General features: G+C 61.7%; 1 protein-coding gene across 3 annotated transcripts in view; it reads left to right on the forward strand.

Annotated features, from left to right (window-relative positions):
- The window catches only part of ILDR2 (immunoglobulin like domain containing receptor 2), a 48,404-nt gene that overhangs the window by 13,155 nt on the left and 18,568 nt on the right, over positions 1–16,681 (forward strand). For 2 of the 3 annotated variants that reach the window (XM_036015299.1, XM_036015301.1), the window contains exons 3-4: positions 438–557; positions 16,514–16,570. In XM_036015299.1, the coding sequence (XP_035871192.1) occupies positions 438–557; positions 16,514–16,570 (177 nt within the window). The remainder of the gene's footprint in view (positions 1–437; positions 558–16,513; positions 16,571–16,681) is intronic. The other variant, XM_036015300.1, reaches the window with a different exon arrangement.

Raw genomic sequence — 16,681 nt, forward strand, 5'->3', positions numbered from 1 at the left:
CTGCGCCCACACCCCAGGGGGTCCAGTCTCAGTTCCGCCCTTTGTCCCCAGTGCTCTGGCCAAGACGAGGTCCCGAGAGTCGGATGGGACCTGTGGGACTGTTTGAGGTTCGAAGACACCCTGTGAAGCCTGCTCCTTTGCAGGAGTCCGGAGTAATTCTCGAGTGTGGGTGTCTCAGGGCGCTGTGCCGGCCCGGTCCAAGTGGGCCGGGAGCAGGACCCGATTCTGCGGGGGCTTCAGTCTCTCGCCTTGGGGACGCTAGATTTTGTTCCTCCCCCCGTTTGTTTTCGGTAACGCGAACATCTTGTCGGCCACCGTCCAGTTAAAGAAGCAGGCAGCTGCAGGCGCGCCCCAAGGGCCCCCTCCCACCCCGCGGGGTCCAGTGGTCCTCTCGGGGGGCCTGCTTCAGGACGGGGTTCTTCTCTTCCTGCCAACAGACGCCGATCTGCAAATCGGGAAGCTCATGTGGGGCGACAGCGGACTGTACTACTGCATCATCACCACCCCCGACGACCTGGAGGGCAAGAACGAGGACTCGGTGGAGCTGCTGGTGCTGGGTGAGTGGAGGCCGGCAGCCAGGCTCCGGTGTCGGCCGGCTCGCGGCGGCCTCTTCTCCTCCCCGGTCCCCGTGCACACGCGTGTGCCCGCGGGCTGCACAGTGTGTCTCCGGGGCGGGGGCTGCATTTCTTCTGCCTTGTTCCTTGAAAGCTGCGGCTCTCTTTCCAGCCTTGCCCTGAAGGGTCTCTCTGCTCCCTGCGTTGGGGTCTCTTTTCCTTCCCTCCATTTGCACGGGTCACCCCGGCCCCTGGCTGTGCTCTGCTCTCCCCGCTGGACTTATCCTTTTATTTGCCAATCGCTGAAGAAAATGCCAGAAGCCTTTGAAGCAGGGTAGAGACCAGGGAAGGCTAGGGACCCACTGGCGAGTCAGGACCTCCACGGAGAGAATTTGGGGACCTTTTCCCGATTGTTAGTGCCTCGAGGGACAATGACGGGAAGGATGGCCGTGAGCGGACGAGTGTGGGTGATATCCAATGGCGCCGATGCAAAGAGCTGCCGAGGGTGCGGCGGTGTCTCCCCTGAAGGCGGATTTCCTGAAACCCTGAAGTGTCTGAGTTCCGCTCAGAGCTGAATATCTGTCTAATCCTTAATCATATTCATTTCCCTCCCCCGCCCCCCGCCCCCTGTGAAAACTCATTCCTTTTGGGCACGTTCCTCTCTCGTGGATGGGAGGAATGTCAGTGGGAGGTGACTCCTTCCACGCACTGGAACTTGGGCACGTATTTCGTGCCCTGTAGATGCTGGCTGAACAAGGAAATTAGAATAAAACGTGGGAATGAAACGAGAAACCACGTGATTCGTAGGAGAAAAGGTAAATACTTGAAGCCACTTTTTAAAAGAAATTACAGCGGTTTGTGGCTGCCAAGAGCCCACGTGATGACAGTTTGGGGGGAGATTTAAGGGGCTTTCTTTTAAAGGCAGACGAGGTTCAAAGTTAATTTTCGCTTCCCCGGGAAACTCGGCGCCCGGGGAAAGTAGAATTTGCTACTTCGGAGTTTTCGTTTTACTCCACCAGGATGGTGTGATTTGGGCAGATGGACAGTTCCACTGCCTTCACTTTATAGCTCACAAAACGGAGTAAGGTAATAATTATTTATTAATCATTAAATCTTTAATTAGTAATCATCCACCCATATTAGGGCCTTGACGTAAGTCAAATACATACACACCTTGTATTCTCCAACATGGAATAAAGCCCCCAGTGATTTGCAAGGGAGTGGGAAACGTGGCAGATACTGACAAGGAAACAGAGACGCAGAACAGCCTTCTACTGACATTGTGAAAACACCCAGGGAAATCAGATTGGGGATCTGCGATGACTTGGTTACTCAAAAGGGATCAAAAGGTCAATTCTGCCTGATTGATCACACATCGCTGATGGCCAGGCCTGTGACACCGGACTGTGCTGGGCCTGAGTCCGCTCACCATGGACGGTTACTGGGCCAGAGCAGGCGTCCGCAGGAGGTAATCGCGGGACAGGGGGAGAGGCCACAGGTAAAACCCCCGTCGATTATTGGGCCCCCGCTCAGCGATCCTAGAGGAATGAAGAGTGAGCTGTCGTCGAAGGGCGGGAAGGGAGTCCCCTGGACCAGACACACAGGGTAACGCGGGCAGAGATGCCGTCCTGGGACACAGACGTGGAGAAAGGGAGGCTCCGAGGAACGTGGTCGCCGGCCAGAAGCAGCACAACCGAGAACGGAAATCAGTGTCACTTAAAAGCAGCGGGAGGGCGGGGGGAGGCCGCAGAAGCCTGGAGATGATAAACAGGGGCGGCACCCAGGCTGGGGGGAGGGGACTCACGTGCGGGCCTGCACACTTCAGAGACGCTCAGAGCACTGGAGCGGCCGTGTCAACTTTTCCGGGCAACGCTCACTGTGTGAGCTACTTAAAGGGGTTAGTTTGCGATCTAGGAGGACCTTCGGCCTGTGTCGAGGACCCGGTTTACTTCCTGAATGCAAGATTCTGAGTCTCCATCATCTGGACCCCCTTTACAGAATGTTTCAACATACTGTCACCGTTTTAGAAGTTCCAAATATGGGGTGGTTTTGTCCGGCGGGCCGTGTTAGGCGTTCTTTCCGGGTGAGCCCCAGGGAGGCTGATGTCTGCAGTCGGCCTCACAGATGGAGACCTCGGGGTGGGGGTGGGGGGGGCAGGAAGGATGCCTGGGCCGGGGTGCTGACTTTTCAGCCTCCGGGGCCCCTGGCTCAGCCGTTGGATGTCGCGTGAGGCACGCCCAGAGGGTCCGCTCTAGTGAAAGAGGGCTGGACACGGGGGTGAGGTGGGGGGACAGTGTCTCCCAAAGAGACATCGCGTGGAAGAGGGACTGGGAGCCCACGGAGTGGCCAGGTGGCGTGAGAACAGGGGCGCACGTGGCCGGGGTGGGCGTCCGTTCCGGTGTGCAGCGGGGGCAGGGAATGAGTGGGGACAGACACCTGAAGACAGACCGTCTTCTCGGGGGGGGGGGGCGGTGACGCCTCTGTCCCAGGGAGCCTGGCGGCTCCCCGGTCGGTGAGTGAGAGCCGGCGTCTGTGCGCAGGGAGGGCCTGAGCCGCGTGACCCCGGAGCTTCATTGCAAGTCAGAAATTCTCGCGTTGAGAAGGAGGAGGGCAAGGGTGACGTGACTCCCCTGGATGAACGAGGACCGGGCCCCCCAGGGGTGCGCAGCGCCACAAGGAGGGCTCCCACTGGCTGCCGCTCACGGCCCGGGAGCCAGGGAACCCACGGCGACCTTTCGCACGGAGGTCTGGGCTAGGTCCGGGCTAGACGGAGCGATCCCACTGCTGCTGGTCACTGAAACTTCAGCTCTCCTTGGGGGCAACCACAAAACGGGGAGCAGAAACTGGCAGAAAGTCTGCTGGCTGGTGACTACAAAAAGCAGAGTCAGAGGGTCGAATCATAGGCCCACTTAGGAGGAATTTCGTTCTCTCACGGCACACAGAGGTGAGGACGGACAAGGGGACAGGGCCGGGTTAAGTGCCTCGTGCGTGGGTCTGAGGACTCGGGACTCTGTCCCGAGGACTCTGGGGGCCGGTGGGGAAACATGAGCAGGAGAAGGAGCCAGACCTCAGGGCCGGAGCGGGGACTGGCAGCCGGGCAGACAGAACCCTGGAGACGGGGTGCTGGGAGAGAGGGGTCCCTTAGGGGGGCGGCTGCCGGGGTCACCCGGATGAGAGGCCGTGAGACCCTGAACCAGAGGGGTGGGTGGACAGGAGACAACGTACGACAGGAACGTTCCTGGGAAGGCAGTGCTGGGTCTCGGTGACTGAGGTGCGAAAGGGACTGGCAGGCAGTGGGGGACAGCGAGATGCGTCAGGAGGTCACCAGGCCTCCTGGCCGGCTGGGCAGCCACCTGCTCACCCACTCAGACACAGCGCAGGTGGGGGCTGGGGGGCGGAAGGGAGAGCAGTGTGAGCGGCACCAGGTGCAGTCCCAGTTAGAAATGCGTGACTCAGCGGAGAAACGAGGACGAGCGGCCATGGCGTGCGAACCACGGGTGACAGTCGGGACCGTGAGAGGCCAGGTGAGTCACCCAGGAGGCGCTACAAAGTGAAACGGGCCAAGGGCAGCCCCTGTCGGCCCCACGTTCTGGTTTCCCTTCGTGAGAGTGGAAACGTGGCACCGCACGTGGACTTGTCTCAAAACCGTGGAAGCTTCTCGGCAGCACTGGCCCGCGGGCACCTCAAGGCAAGAGCCCACTCTCCTGGGTCTTCCCGTCGGCCCTGCCCGGCCAGGCGTCCGCCGCGCAGAAGCTGGAGGGCATGTGTTTTAATGACGAACGGGCGGAATGTGTAGCTGACACTCACTCCGTGCCTCTTAAGTGCCCATCGAGGCTGAGCCTGTGTGTGTCCACTGATGAAGTGTCACAAACGTCTGTGGTTGCAGACGAGCCCACGGGGGTCAGCCTCATCGGTCCGCCTTCTCTCTCCGGGCATCTGGATTGTTACTGGTGGTGGACTCCACCCGGGACTGTGGAGGCAGCAGGGTTAGATGCTGCTTAACCGGAGCGGAAGGGGGCTCATCGGAAGGAAACCAACATTGCGAGGAAGACCGGAAAGTCAGTCTCTGAAAAGGGTGGCAGCGTGTTAGGGGACACGTGTTAACTTCCATAGAGGCAGCCCCCAAACCTCAGCGACCCACCGTGGAAGCTGGTTACTGCCTCTCGTCCGAGATGTGGGTGGGAGCCCCCCCCCCCAACCCCGTCGCTCCCTTCTGGGTGTTGGTCCAGGGCCCCGGGCATCTGCGTGGTCAGCTCTGCTGGGGTGACACCTTCGCTCCCCGCTGTGCAGAGAGAGAGGACGGGGACTTCTTAGAGGCGGGGCTGGCACGGACACGGGGCGCTTCTCGCTATTTTGTCTGCGCCCAGAGAGAATGTTCTGATGATCGCAGCCCCGCCCCTGTCCTGCCCGAGGTGCTCCAGGGTCCGTGCGGCGAGAATTGATGGGCGGTGAATCCGTTCAACCTTTTATTTTCCCCGACCTTGCATTTTCCCACTTAAGAAACAGCCTCAGGAGAGAGCGTCCGGTTGGCCCAGTTTGGAAGATCAAGGGCTCTCGGAGGGGGGTCTCTCAGGCTGTGGGGGAGCATGGATGTCCCAAAGTAGACGGGGTGCTGCTACAGACAAGGGGGACAGAAGGCGAGGTGTCCTGGATTATCACACGGCCACCGCTGTGTCTGCTGCTCACGTGCATGCACACTGCCGACAATTGGTAGTTCCCAGAGCGTTCCTGCTTTGTGAGGCAGGGGAGCGGGGACTATTTTCCTGGTTCTCCAGAAGAAGAATTTTAATGTGCAGGTTTTGTAACTCCTCTCCCAGGGGAGAAGTGGGGTCGACGACCAAACCCCGGCGTGTGGGTTCCTGGCCTGACCCCCTCCCCCAGGGCCCCCGACCCCCGACCCGTCCCTGTGAAGAAGCTGTGGAGTGGTCGCCGCTCCGAGTCACAGGGGAGACGTGTACTCGTCCCAGTTCGGCTCTGGGACTTCACTGTGGTTCTCGGTGGAACCGCCGGTAGCCGTTGCCCGGGCCTCACTCCCAGGGCACAGCTGTCCCTGCCTGGATGGCTCCCTCTCCACCGAGCAGGGGCCTCCCCTCCCCCAACTCCTGAACCGTCCACGGACCGCTGCGGATGCTGCTTTTGGTGGGTTCGGGAGGACCCGGAGACCAGTGCGTCGGGGAGACAGAGGGCCGCTGCCGACCCACCGCCAGCACTGCAGCCTCTCCACGTCTTTGCCGCAATGCGGACGGTGGTGCAGCCGTCCGGAAGCCGGGCACGCACGTGGTGTCATGGGTGTGTGGGTGTGACTCCGGCACAAACCTTGGAGATCTTCCGACAGACGTGTGGGACTGGAGGCCCGGGCAGCACAGTCGCAGGAGGAGGGGGTGTCCGGGAACCCGCCGCCCCGAGATTAGATGCGGGCCCAGGACAGGCTGCGTGTATACAGCCGGGAACCCCGCCACCGTTTGGGGGGAACAGCGTCCCTGCGGGCAGCTCCGGCTCCGCCCCCGGGGAGAGGCTGCACCACCCAGGAAGGCGCGAGCGGGGAGGTGGTGGTGTCGGAATCTAAAAGCAGCTCACCTTGCGCTCCCTTCTTCCTGTGCACGGGGTGAGGGGCCGCTCTCTCCGGCCCGGTGTCGCGGGTGGTCCCTTGTTTGTTTGTTTTTAAAGGGCCTTTACAAAGCAGAAAGAGGAGGGTGAGGTGCCGGCGGAAACACGGCCGGATGCACCTTCTGGCCTCTGGCCGAGGATCAGGGGCCGCGAACCCGGGCGTGTTTAGATCAAAGCTGAGGAAGACTCTGCTAACAAGGAAGACTCTGCTAAGGCTAAGTTAAGCGATGGGTTTTGGAGATTGTGGTCGGTTGAGGGAATTCACAGGCGCTCCCTCTCCAGCGGGATTTCGACCAGGAACAGGGTGTGAAGGCCTCGGAGTCCCGCCCGGGCTTTCGGCTTTGTTTGAAAGTCCACAGGCTGCGGAGTCCGTTCTCCTTACGGGGCCAGGTCTGCCGCAGAACCCGCTGTCTTGTTCTGTCTCGGGAGAAAACGATGCGTGCTCCTTGTGAACATCCCGAACAGGACAGAGAAGTACAAAGGGAGGACACAGCCCCTAAAATCTCACCACCCGCAGCAGACGCTGCGTTCTTCAGAACTCGGTTGCAAGGGGCAGGCCTGGGTCGGGGGGGGGGGGGGGTGGCGGGGCTTTCGGGCTCAGGGAGCCCAGAGGTCCTGGGGTCCTCCCAGCTTCAAGCCTGGCGCATGCCACCGTGCGGCGTGTGTTCAAGGCCCTCTGTCCCCTCGGTGTCTGCCACGTCCCCAGACACGGTCTCTGCGGCAGACCCAGGCTCCAGGGCCTTCCGCACCTTCCACCTCGGGAGTTGACTCCTCCCTGTGAAGGTCATGCCCCAGGACTGCCTCAGTTTCCCCAGCATGCGTCCCCGTTTCCTCCCGCCTCCTCCTGCGACTCCCCAGGGAGCACAGCACGCGGCACCTGGGGACAGGGGTGCATGGATTCAGGTGAGTCTGCTCACCTCCCTGCGCCTGGGGTCGTCGCTCTGGTCTGAGACGAACCTTTCCGCCCGTGCACGTTAGACACCTGGTAAGAAATCAGGGAATTCTTGGAGGGCACCTCTCGGAGCCGGCGTTAGGGATAAGAAGTTTTTTCCCCCACGACCGCTGTCATACGCTGCGGTACCGGTTTCAGGTGTAGGACGCAGTGATCAGACACTTACACAACGTACAGAGCGATCGCCCCGATGGGCCAGGACCCCCGAACACCACGTGTCCTTCCGCAGCGACTGTGGCGTCGCTGGCCCTGCCCCGGGGACCAAGGGGGGAACGAGTTTCCCAGGCCAGGCAGAAATGTGCCCGTGCTCACCCCAAGTCAGCGCCTCCGTTGGGATCCACCCGCCACCCCCGCCCCCCGCCCCTGCCACGTTTGTTCTGGCTGTTTAGAAAGGGCTACTTGTTGCCAAGGCCCCCCTCCCCCGATGCGCTCTGCCAGCCCAGCCCCGTGCTGCTAACCAAGGAGGTTTGCCAATTAAAAGGGCTCCCAGAGTTCCCATGGCAACAGCCTCCTCGGAGGTCTTTGTCGCCTGCCCAAACTTTGATCTCTGAGAGCAGCAGCGGCTGCTGGAGCTGGAAGATTTACAAACAGGGAAAGGGGGTTGGAATTGGCAGGGAAGAGAGAGTCCTCTCGGGGCAGAAGGAGCGGTGATTACGGAGGCACCTCTGGCCGGGGATCAGGGTGCCTTCCGGGGAGCACCTGCCCCGCTGGCTGAGGCCACGTCCCCCTTCGTGGATGTGACAGCGCTTCAGATGACGGCCCCCCACAAAACACCTAAAGTGGGGTTGGTTCTTGGAGCAGGGTGGGAGCCCCCTCTCTGTCCTCCGTGGACACCTGGGCCCTCAGGTTCCTACGGGAGCAGAGGCCGTGGGGACGGGAGCGAGAGAGACCGTCAGCCCCCCCCCCCCACCAGCCCGTCCTGCCCTCGCTCTGGAGCCTTGGCCTCCGCCTCCAGCTGACCCGGCTGCCGCTGTCCGTCTTGGTTTCAAGAAGCACCCGGAGAAGGGGCTGAAGGGGTGGAGGAGAGGGAAGCGCTGGAAAAGTTGGCCAGGTGTCAGCTAAACCCGATTCCGTCAGTGGCTGTCGGCAAGGGGCCTGGACCGCGGTCGGGGGTCGGGGCGGAGCGCGGCTGCGGGGCCTCCCGGGACTGGGGCTGGGACTGGGCGGAGGTGCTCCCTCCCTGCAGGGGGCCGCCGGGCCCTGCGGCCCTCCCCGCTGCCCTCCGGCTGCTCCCCGCTGCCCCCCGGCTGCCCGGCTCTTTCCCGTAAATTCAGCCCCGACTTCTGCTCGCTAAGTGCCCGGCACAGGAAGGGTCTGAAGTCAACAAATGACAGTCTCGTCCCTCCAATTCCCTCCAAAGACCACTGCCCTTGGGGAAAGAGAAAAATTCTGTTTCCGAAGCAACGAGAGCGCACAAGAAGAGGTGGAAACCGCACCCGACACTCCGTATCCTGGCTTTCGCGTCTCAGGAGGGGGCTGCTTGGCCCCCGGGGGACGTTGGCGGATGTCTGAGGGCGCCACTGGCTGCCCCCCCCCCCCGTGGGGCACTCACTGTTCGGCATCCCGCACGCAGTGCACGGGACCACCAGCCTCCACCCGCAAAGAAGTGTCGGGCCCGGACTGTCCCCAGTGCCAGGGTCGCGAAACCCTGACCTGTCCAAGCGCAGGTCGGTCTGGGTGCGGCACGAGGTGCCCCTCGAAGGGCAGGCTTTGGGGTGCGATGCCCCAGGGCTGGGCGCACGACACCGCCGTGGGCGGGTCGGCGTGGAGCCCGGTCTCCGTGCCCGTAGCCACGGGGCGGGAGTGGTTAACAAAAGTGACTCGGGAGACCTGCTCTGAGGACAGAGCTGCACGCAGTAGGGATGCATTGTCCCCCTCTTCCACCCTCCCATCCCCCGCTTCTCCATGCCAGTGTGCCGCCCCCAACTCAAGGGAGCCTCCCCGGGGAAGTCTGCGGCTAGGCCCCTGCCGGAAAGCCGGCTTTCCTCCAGCCTTCGGGCCACAGGCCGGCCTCCCGGAGCCAGCGGAGAGCTGGCAATGCCATGACTAACAGAGCCCCAATTTCCCCGTGACCGCTGTGCAGTGCCCCGCCGGCGGGACCCTCGTCCGCCCCTGGGAGTCTCCCTGCCCGCAGTTCTGGGACGTTCCGTCCCAGCATGCTGTGCTTCGGCGGCTCTGTTGGGGCTGCCGCGGGAAGCCCGCAGTTAACTGCAGGGAGTTTGCCGCCTGGAGGCAAGGGGCGCGTCCGCCCGCACAGGCCACTGGAGGAAGTCCAGGGGGCGTCGGGGAGCCCCTGAGACTTGATTTGGGGTCAGTGTGGTCCTGGAGAGACGCGATAGGGCTGCTTCGCCATTTGTGTCCGAACCGGGAGACGCTAATTGGTGTCAGGACCACGGGCGTCAACCGAGACGTCTAGGCCCAGCGGTGTGGCGGTCCCCCCATCTTTAGAGACGGCCACGGGGAAGGCTCCCCCTTTGATTGACAAGCACTGACGTTCCGGAGGAGCTGGGAGCGCCTTGGGGTCGCTGGGCCGCCCCCCCCACCCCCCAAGGAGCCCTCGCCATCGCTGGCCTTTCATTTTGTTATTCAGGAGAACCTGCCCTGTGCCTGTCTCCAAGCCAGGGGCCGGCCGACACGCGGTGGCTGGCCTGTCTGCTCGCTGAGAAACGGGCACTGAGATTTCTGCAGGACAGGGGGCGTCCGTGTGGGCTCCTCTGAGCTGGGGGGTTGTTACGAGAACGAATGGGGTCTTGCGGCGCTCTGTCCCCCGCCCCGGGTGCCCAGCCCCCAGGCGCGCTGCGGAGCGCTCCGCCTCCCCCGCGCTGCAGCGGCAGCCTCAGCCCGCCTCACTTGTTGCTCATCGAGGTGGGAGGAAACTGGCCTTCAATTAGCGCGCATTCCGGCAGCCTTGGTTACCGTGGTGACGAGCCCGCTGGAGCCGCTGGGTCAGCCGCCAGCCTCATTGTGGTCGGTGGACCCGGGGGCAGACGCTGGAGGCCTGTGCGCGCGCTTGGGAGAGGGGGTGTCACCGAGAAATCGGCTCAGCCCTGCACAGAAAGAATGGCAGCCCTTGGAAGCCGGTCAGGGGACAGCCACCCCTTTTTTCTCCCAAGCCAGCTGCCGCTATTCAAGGAGCAGGTTTGCGTTCTCACGGAGAGAGGGGACTGGCCCTGGAGGCCGGACAGCCCCCGGCGCAAGGGGTGTGCTCTCCCCATCATCCCCCAGTGACCGCAGGGGCTTTGTTGGCTAAGGAAAGTAGCCATTCTTGGCATCTTTGTATCTAAGGTGCCTGCACCAGCCTGAGGTTGGAGCCCAGCCCGGGGAGCCCAGGAAATCCCCCCGGAATCATAGCCAGCAGCTCAGCTTCCTCCTCCCGTGAGCCTCACCCTGCTCCTCCTCAGCTCGGGGGGCAGATCGGGCTGTCCTCTGCATTTCATCCCCCCGCCACAGGGAGCTGTTACATTACTGATAACATTTTACACCTCCCCTCGCCAAGGGCAGGGGGCGGGGTCACTGCCACCAGACTTTACAAAGGCAGAGACTATGCGGTCGGTTTTCATCACTGTGTATCAGTTTGTGGGGCGAGGATGCCGCAGGCTCAGTGGAGGGGTCACTGTGTATCAGTTTGTGGGGCGAGGATGCCGCAGGCGCAGTGGAGGGGCGCTCGCTGCAGAGACCCGGAGATGAGGAAGCGGCTGCTGGACGCGCCTCAGTGAAGGACGAGCCGGGCTTGAGGGGGAGTGAGGTACTGGTGGAGGGGGGGCACAGGAATGGGGTGAGCAGACCCAGGTTTTGTTCTCGAGTCAGCTGGGTGGACCGGGGTCAGATTCGTAACCCCTCCGAGCCTCGGGCTCCTGAAAACAGGTCAAACCTGACTCCAGAATTCTGTGCCGGTGGAAGTCAGCGGTGTGTGCCAGCCTCACAATCGCTGCCCCAGAGCCCGAAGAGTCTGTTAGCGGCTAACTGCAGACGGGCTCAGAGTGGTCAGTCCTCTGACGGAGAGAACCCGGCGTCGGAATTACTCGTACGGTTTAAAGCGAACTAAAACATGAAGGACACGAAGAGCAAGAGGACATGCACGAAAGGCTTAGACACAGTTTATCAATACGTATGCAGAAGGGGGGAGCTGGCGCCCCCTTGGTGACCGGGAGTCATACGCTCTGATGGACGGTAAGGTTGCCATGGGAATACAGAACAAAAACAGGGACGGCTGTGCCCTGGGGAAGTTTCTAATCTATTTGAAATTCCAAATAGCCGTAGAAGCAAGTTCACGCTTCCAAGGCTGGAGAAAGGCACCCACCCTCCTCAGACGCCTAGAAAAGACACATCTGTGCCCTGGCTGGTGTAGCGCGGCGGAGGCGTGGTCTGCCAGACGCCGGTTGGAAGCCAGCACAGCCCACGGGGTGGGGAGGGGGGTTGCCACGGGAAACATGGCAAGGGCCCGAGTGGTGGAGGGGGTCCCACTTCTGGGGCTGCCGAGGACCCCAGGCCTCGAGCGCAGTCCCTGCCCCGGAGGGTCTCCGTCCCTGCGTGAAGCCGCACCCTGCGGGTGTGCCTGTCGGCCCTCTGAGCGGGGAGGACACTCCTTCCCCGGGCTGCTGTCTCGCGGGGCCGTCGGCCCAGCCCAGAGTCTTGGAGGCTGTGTGTGGTACGGATCCGAACGAGGCAGGGCAGTCGGGGGAGGGTGAGCCGTGCTCTCAGGGAAGAAGGGGAGCCAGTCCTGCCTTGGGGGGCCTGGCCCACCACGAAGGGAGGCTTAGAACCTCGGGGAAATGTCGCCAGGATGGGGTTTGCTGGGCTCGGGGCAGCGCCAGCACCGGGTCTCGGGGAAGGGAAGGCCCCGGAACCAGGAGGCACCCGAGGTCACACGTGCAGGAAAGGCCGGTGAGAGCGAGCACTGCTTTGGGCAGGAGGAACGTGCGTGGCCTCAGTGGAGTCTGGGGACAAAACTCGAACGGCTGACAGCGAGTTCTTATACTCACACGGCCGGACATGGGCCCGGGCTAGCCTGGGGCCTCTCCAGTCTGGGGGTCCCGTCCTGTTCCCCCACCGCCTCGGCCTGTGCCTGACGCAACACGCACATCTTTGTTGGTCAAATGAAGGAAGGAAGGATGAGCGAATGAACTGGAGACGCCCCAGAAGCAACGGTTCCGAGGAATACGAACAGGCGCAGCAGGGAGGACGTCAAGGGGGCCGCTGCCATAGGGGGCGGTGGAGGGACGGCGTGTAAGTTGTTCCGTCCGCAGTGCGTGCTGCTGCCCTGACCGTCCAAGCCAAGGTCTGCGGACACTCTGGGTTATAATGCATCTGACACTTCCTGTGAGCTCCCACTAACGACTGGTACGCCTGCGTCATCCAGTTGATTCACGGGGAAGTTTCTCAACAGTGCTGGGTTCCGCCAGGGCCGGGGAAGACTGGGTGCCTGCAGGGAAACTGTGTTTGCTACTAACAGTCCGAACTACGAAGAGAGAAAGCGGGGCCTTCTGCTGGCGCGGCCTGTCTTCAGCCCTTTCTCAGACATTCGAGTGACGCGGAACCGCCGCTCTTGCGCCGGGCGCCGGAGGGACGGGCGTGAGTCCCCGGGCTGGCCCAGCGCTGCTGAAAGTAGGCGGGTGTCTGCTCCAAAGGTTGGGGTGCTCCCCTGGCAGCCTTCCGTGGGCGTGACCGGTCAGGACAGGAAGGAAGGAGCAAGCATTTCCACCGGCCACGGCGTGTCTCCGGAATAGCCAGGCAACGAGACGGAAGCAGAACGTTTTTCAGAAACTCGGGGTCCCAGCGGAAACCCACGCTTTAAGATGCCTTTGGTCCAGGGGAATGTGAGTCGCGGTGACAAAGCCGGAAACTTGCACTCTGTCCACCGTGGGCCTGATGGGGTGGCCCTGTCCACTCTCCCCAAACTCCGACTGGTCTGGACTCCAAAGACCTTTGCCCTTCCCCTCTGGACCGTGAGAGGGTATCCCCCGGCCAGCCGGGGGCCAGCCACACCGGTGCACCGTGGGAAGCCGGGGCATCTTCTGAAATGGTTGCAGCTTCCGGGAGAATGAGAAGCTTGACGTACACCTTTCTGTTGGGGCGACAAGCTTTGTGAGTCCCCTGTCTGCATTCCTGACACCGCCTCTCCTTATTTTAGTTTTTTCAATTACAGATGTAAAAAAAAATCTGAAACATGAAAGCCCCTTTGGCACGCTTTTCCCGTGCCCCCTCCGGCTCCCTGGAGTAGGAGGAGCCAGCAGCGTGGGGGGTGATGCTGTCAGGCCGGGACCCCGGTGTCCGGGGCGGATGTGCCGGGTGCAGAAGCAGGATCGGAAGACCGTGGCGGTCACCAAAGAGCCCGCGGAGGAATCCGGCTTTCATGTTTTATGCGTGCTTGGCGGTGCGTGATCTCGGGGCTGCAGGCCGCCCCAGACCCAGTTTGTATGGCTCACCTGGTGTTCTTTAAAAGTCTTGAATCAGTTGAGAACATTCAGACATCAGGATATTTCACATAAAAAGTCTGGGGCCTGGTTAACCCTGAAGGCGCATTCGTCTGGGACCACAGCTGGCCAGATGTGGGTAGCGGCAGCCCCTCCAGATGCATCACCTGCCGTTTGCCACGCCCCCAGGCTGCGTGCGTCCCTTACGTGTCCCTTACATTTGCAAGCCCTGCTGGTCCCTACAGACGGAGAGCTGCGTTTGCGACTCTAGTCGCTGCGTATCAGATTTGAGAACCAAAAATGCCCTCGGCAGGGTTCCCTACACCGAGAGTAAAAAGGGGCGCTGGGAATAATCACCCCAGGACGAGCAGCGCAAGCCAGGACTGTCCCCGACAAACCCAGCCAAATGGTGTCCCCGCGCACAGCCCACTTCTTTGGCTCGGGAGAGCGCTGAGGCCCAGGAAGAGGACGTGGTCTGCCTGGGGTGATCACCGTGGAAATGCCGGGCGGTGCCGCGCCGCGCCGCGCCGAGCCCCCGAGCCCCGCCCGCCGCTCTCTCCAATACGCCACGTCTCCGTAGGCCGCGTCTGAGCCCTGTCCCCCCTTGACTGTCTGGGTTCTTCCAGTTAATAACTACCATGGCCAATTTCCTGCAGGAACGCACGGATCGGCAGCGTGCACCGTCGATACTGTTTCTGTTGTGAGTGTAATTAATGAGCTGGGCTGTCTCATGTCCACAGAGCCTGCAGCGCTGGTGGGCTTGAGAACCAGAGGGTAAAAGCAAGAGAAACTTCTTTACTAGATACAGTAAGAGAGATCCTTAGAAGTGCTAATTGTCCAGAGGTTTTGTTTTTTCTTTAAGTGTGGGATGACTGGCTTGCTAAAAACACTGTGTATTGATTTCCTGATCATGGGCTCTTGGCTGGAAATTAGTATTAATTATGCCTTTAAGAGAGGTCCAGGATCCCAAGTTCCCAAATCCTTAGCCAGCCGTCGATCGCTTCGCTGACTTTCCAAGAGACGTTTGTGCAGAGAAAGATGGCCCCAGATGAGGCCAATGGATGCTCTCCGTCGCTACCCTGACTTCAGCCCCACACCCCAGTCTGGCCTCCCATCCTGAAAAACTGGACCAGACACCTGTGAGCTCCCCCTGAGCCTCTTGTGAAGGCTCGAGCTGAGGCCCACCCTGGGGATGCCTTTCCCAGCGCCTCCTGTGGCTCTCACGCCCCCCCTCACCCCCCACCCAGACCTTGCGGGCGGTGGACTGTTCTGAGCACATCGGCCGCACCCGACAGACTGGAGACAGAGGGGAGCTCTTCTTGCCCCAAACCACACCGGCGCTGGCCTGAGTCCCCCACTGCGTGCTTCCTGGCCCTTGGAACCAACTCTGGTCCTGACAAACTTTCAAGTGCGGGACCATCACCCCTGCAGGAGACGTGGCCGGGACGCATTTACCCACGGGCCTTGGATAGTCCGGGAGAACCAAGAAAAAGCAGAGGGAGCAAAAACCCCTTTCCCCGAGTCCCTAGCACCTTGCCCTGCTCCAGCATTGCCCCCCGAATGATGGCCTGGACCCGCTCCCCTTTCTCCGACCCACTCCAGAGCTGCTTTTCGGAGGGTGGAGCAGGGGGAGCTTGAGAGAGGAGAGGACAGTGCCCAACCACGACCTTCCGGCCCAAAGTATAAACCACACACGCAAGCGACTTTTCCTTTACGCCCCATCCCCAGATTCCACCAGGAATGGAATGAGCCCCCGCCCCCGCACGTGTGAACCAGCCCCCAGCAGCTCCCAGCTGATAGACTGTGCCTTTGAGTGTCAGTGTCCGGGCTATACTGGTATGAGTAAGAAATATCATTCATCTCATGCTTTTTCCCCTTTCGATGCGGTTACTAGAAAAGTGAGAATGACCCGTCGCCCTACTGTTCCGGAAGCATGTCACGCACACAGATGACTCGGCATTGAGGGGCCACAGGGACCCTCGGCCAGCCCAAGGCCGGAGGGCGGCAGCTGGCTCGCCCTCTCCTATGGCGCCTCATTTATCCGCAACACCGCAGTGTGGCGGAGGTGTCTGCCGCAGGCGCACGCCCTCCCCCGCCCCCCCCCCCCCCCCCCCCCCCCCGGCCCCAGGGCCCTGACACTCCCCGTGATGGGAGGACGGGTCAGAGCAGTTTCTATAGGCCAGGCTAGTTTTGGGGAGGACCAGCCTCCTTCCCCGGGTCTTCCAGGGACCCGTTTCCCGCAGGGCTCCTTGCCGGCGGGAGCCTCGCTCACCCGTGCGAGCAGCCAGGCCCTGGAGCTGCTCTGCCATGCCAGGCACAGGGCACCCGGGGCCACACAGCGCCCCCTGTGGGCAAGCCCTGCCGTAGACGGGTGCACAGGGGACCGTGGAAGCCTGAAGGAGCGCAGAGGAGTGGGTGACCGGCCTAGTTTACTGTCCTTGTCTCTGAAAATTTAACCGTTGAACGATCTCTAGGCCGTAAATAGAATCACGTAGTGAGCAAACTCTGTGTTAAAGTCTACCATGTGCTTTGTTTTCATGCGGACTTAGGGGTGTCTGTGGATGTTTGGAAACGTAGGCTGAATGTCTGGATGCACGCGGGCTGGACTCCCCAAAACAGCGTGCAGAGAAGGAAGTGAAATGAGTGGAGACACTGCGTGTCGTCTGCCCCGGCGGGTTTTCCATCCTTAAGGCGGAGATGTCCTCCTCCTGTAAACGGTTGGAGCGGAAGCTCTGTGACTGCTTCCACCCTGATGCGGGGTGCCGGGCTCACTCACAAGGCTGCCAGCCACCGGCCGGGAAGGTCATTCTCCGGACCGAGCCCAGCTGCCGCTGCTGCTGCTGCTGCTGCGATGGGCCCCACGTGCCACAGAGAGCGCGGGCCAGTGCCCCGCGTGGGGACGGCGCCCTCCGCGGCCAGACTTCCTTCCGGCTGTGCTTTCCTTGCCAGTAACCTCTTTCCTTCTCTTTCCCTTCCACCTCCTCCAGGCAGGACAGGGCTGCTCGCTGATCTCTTGCCCAGCTTTGCCGTGGAGCTTATGCCAGGTACTCAGCCACCGAACTCCCCTCCTGTTGGCCCGCTGCGCTCTCCCTCCATCTGTCTGGCTGCTGCATGCGTCACTGACTGCTCCCTTTGACTCGTTCACACAAGTGTCT

The sequence above is a fragment of the Phyllostomus discolor genome, chromosome 14 (genome assembly GCF_004126475.2).
Source record: "Phyllostomus discolor isolate MPI-MPIP mPhyDis1 chromosome 14, mPhyDis1.pri.v3, whole genome shotgun sequence".
NCBI lineage: Eukaryota > Metazoa > Chordata > Mammalia > Chiroptera > Phyllostomidae > Phyllostomus > Phyllostomus discolor.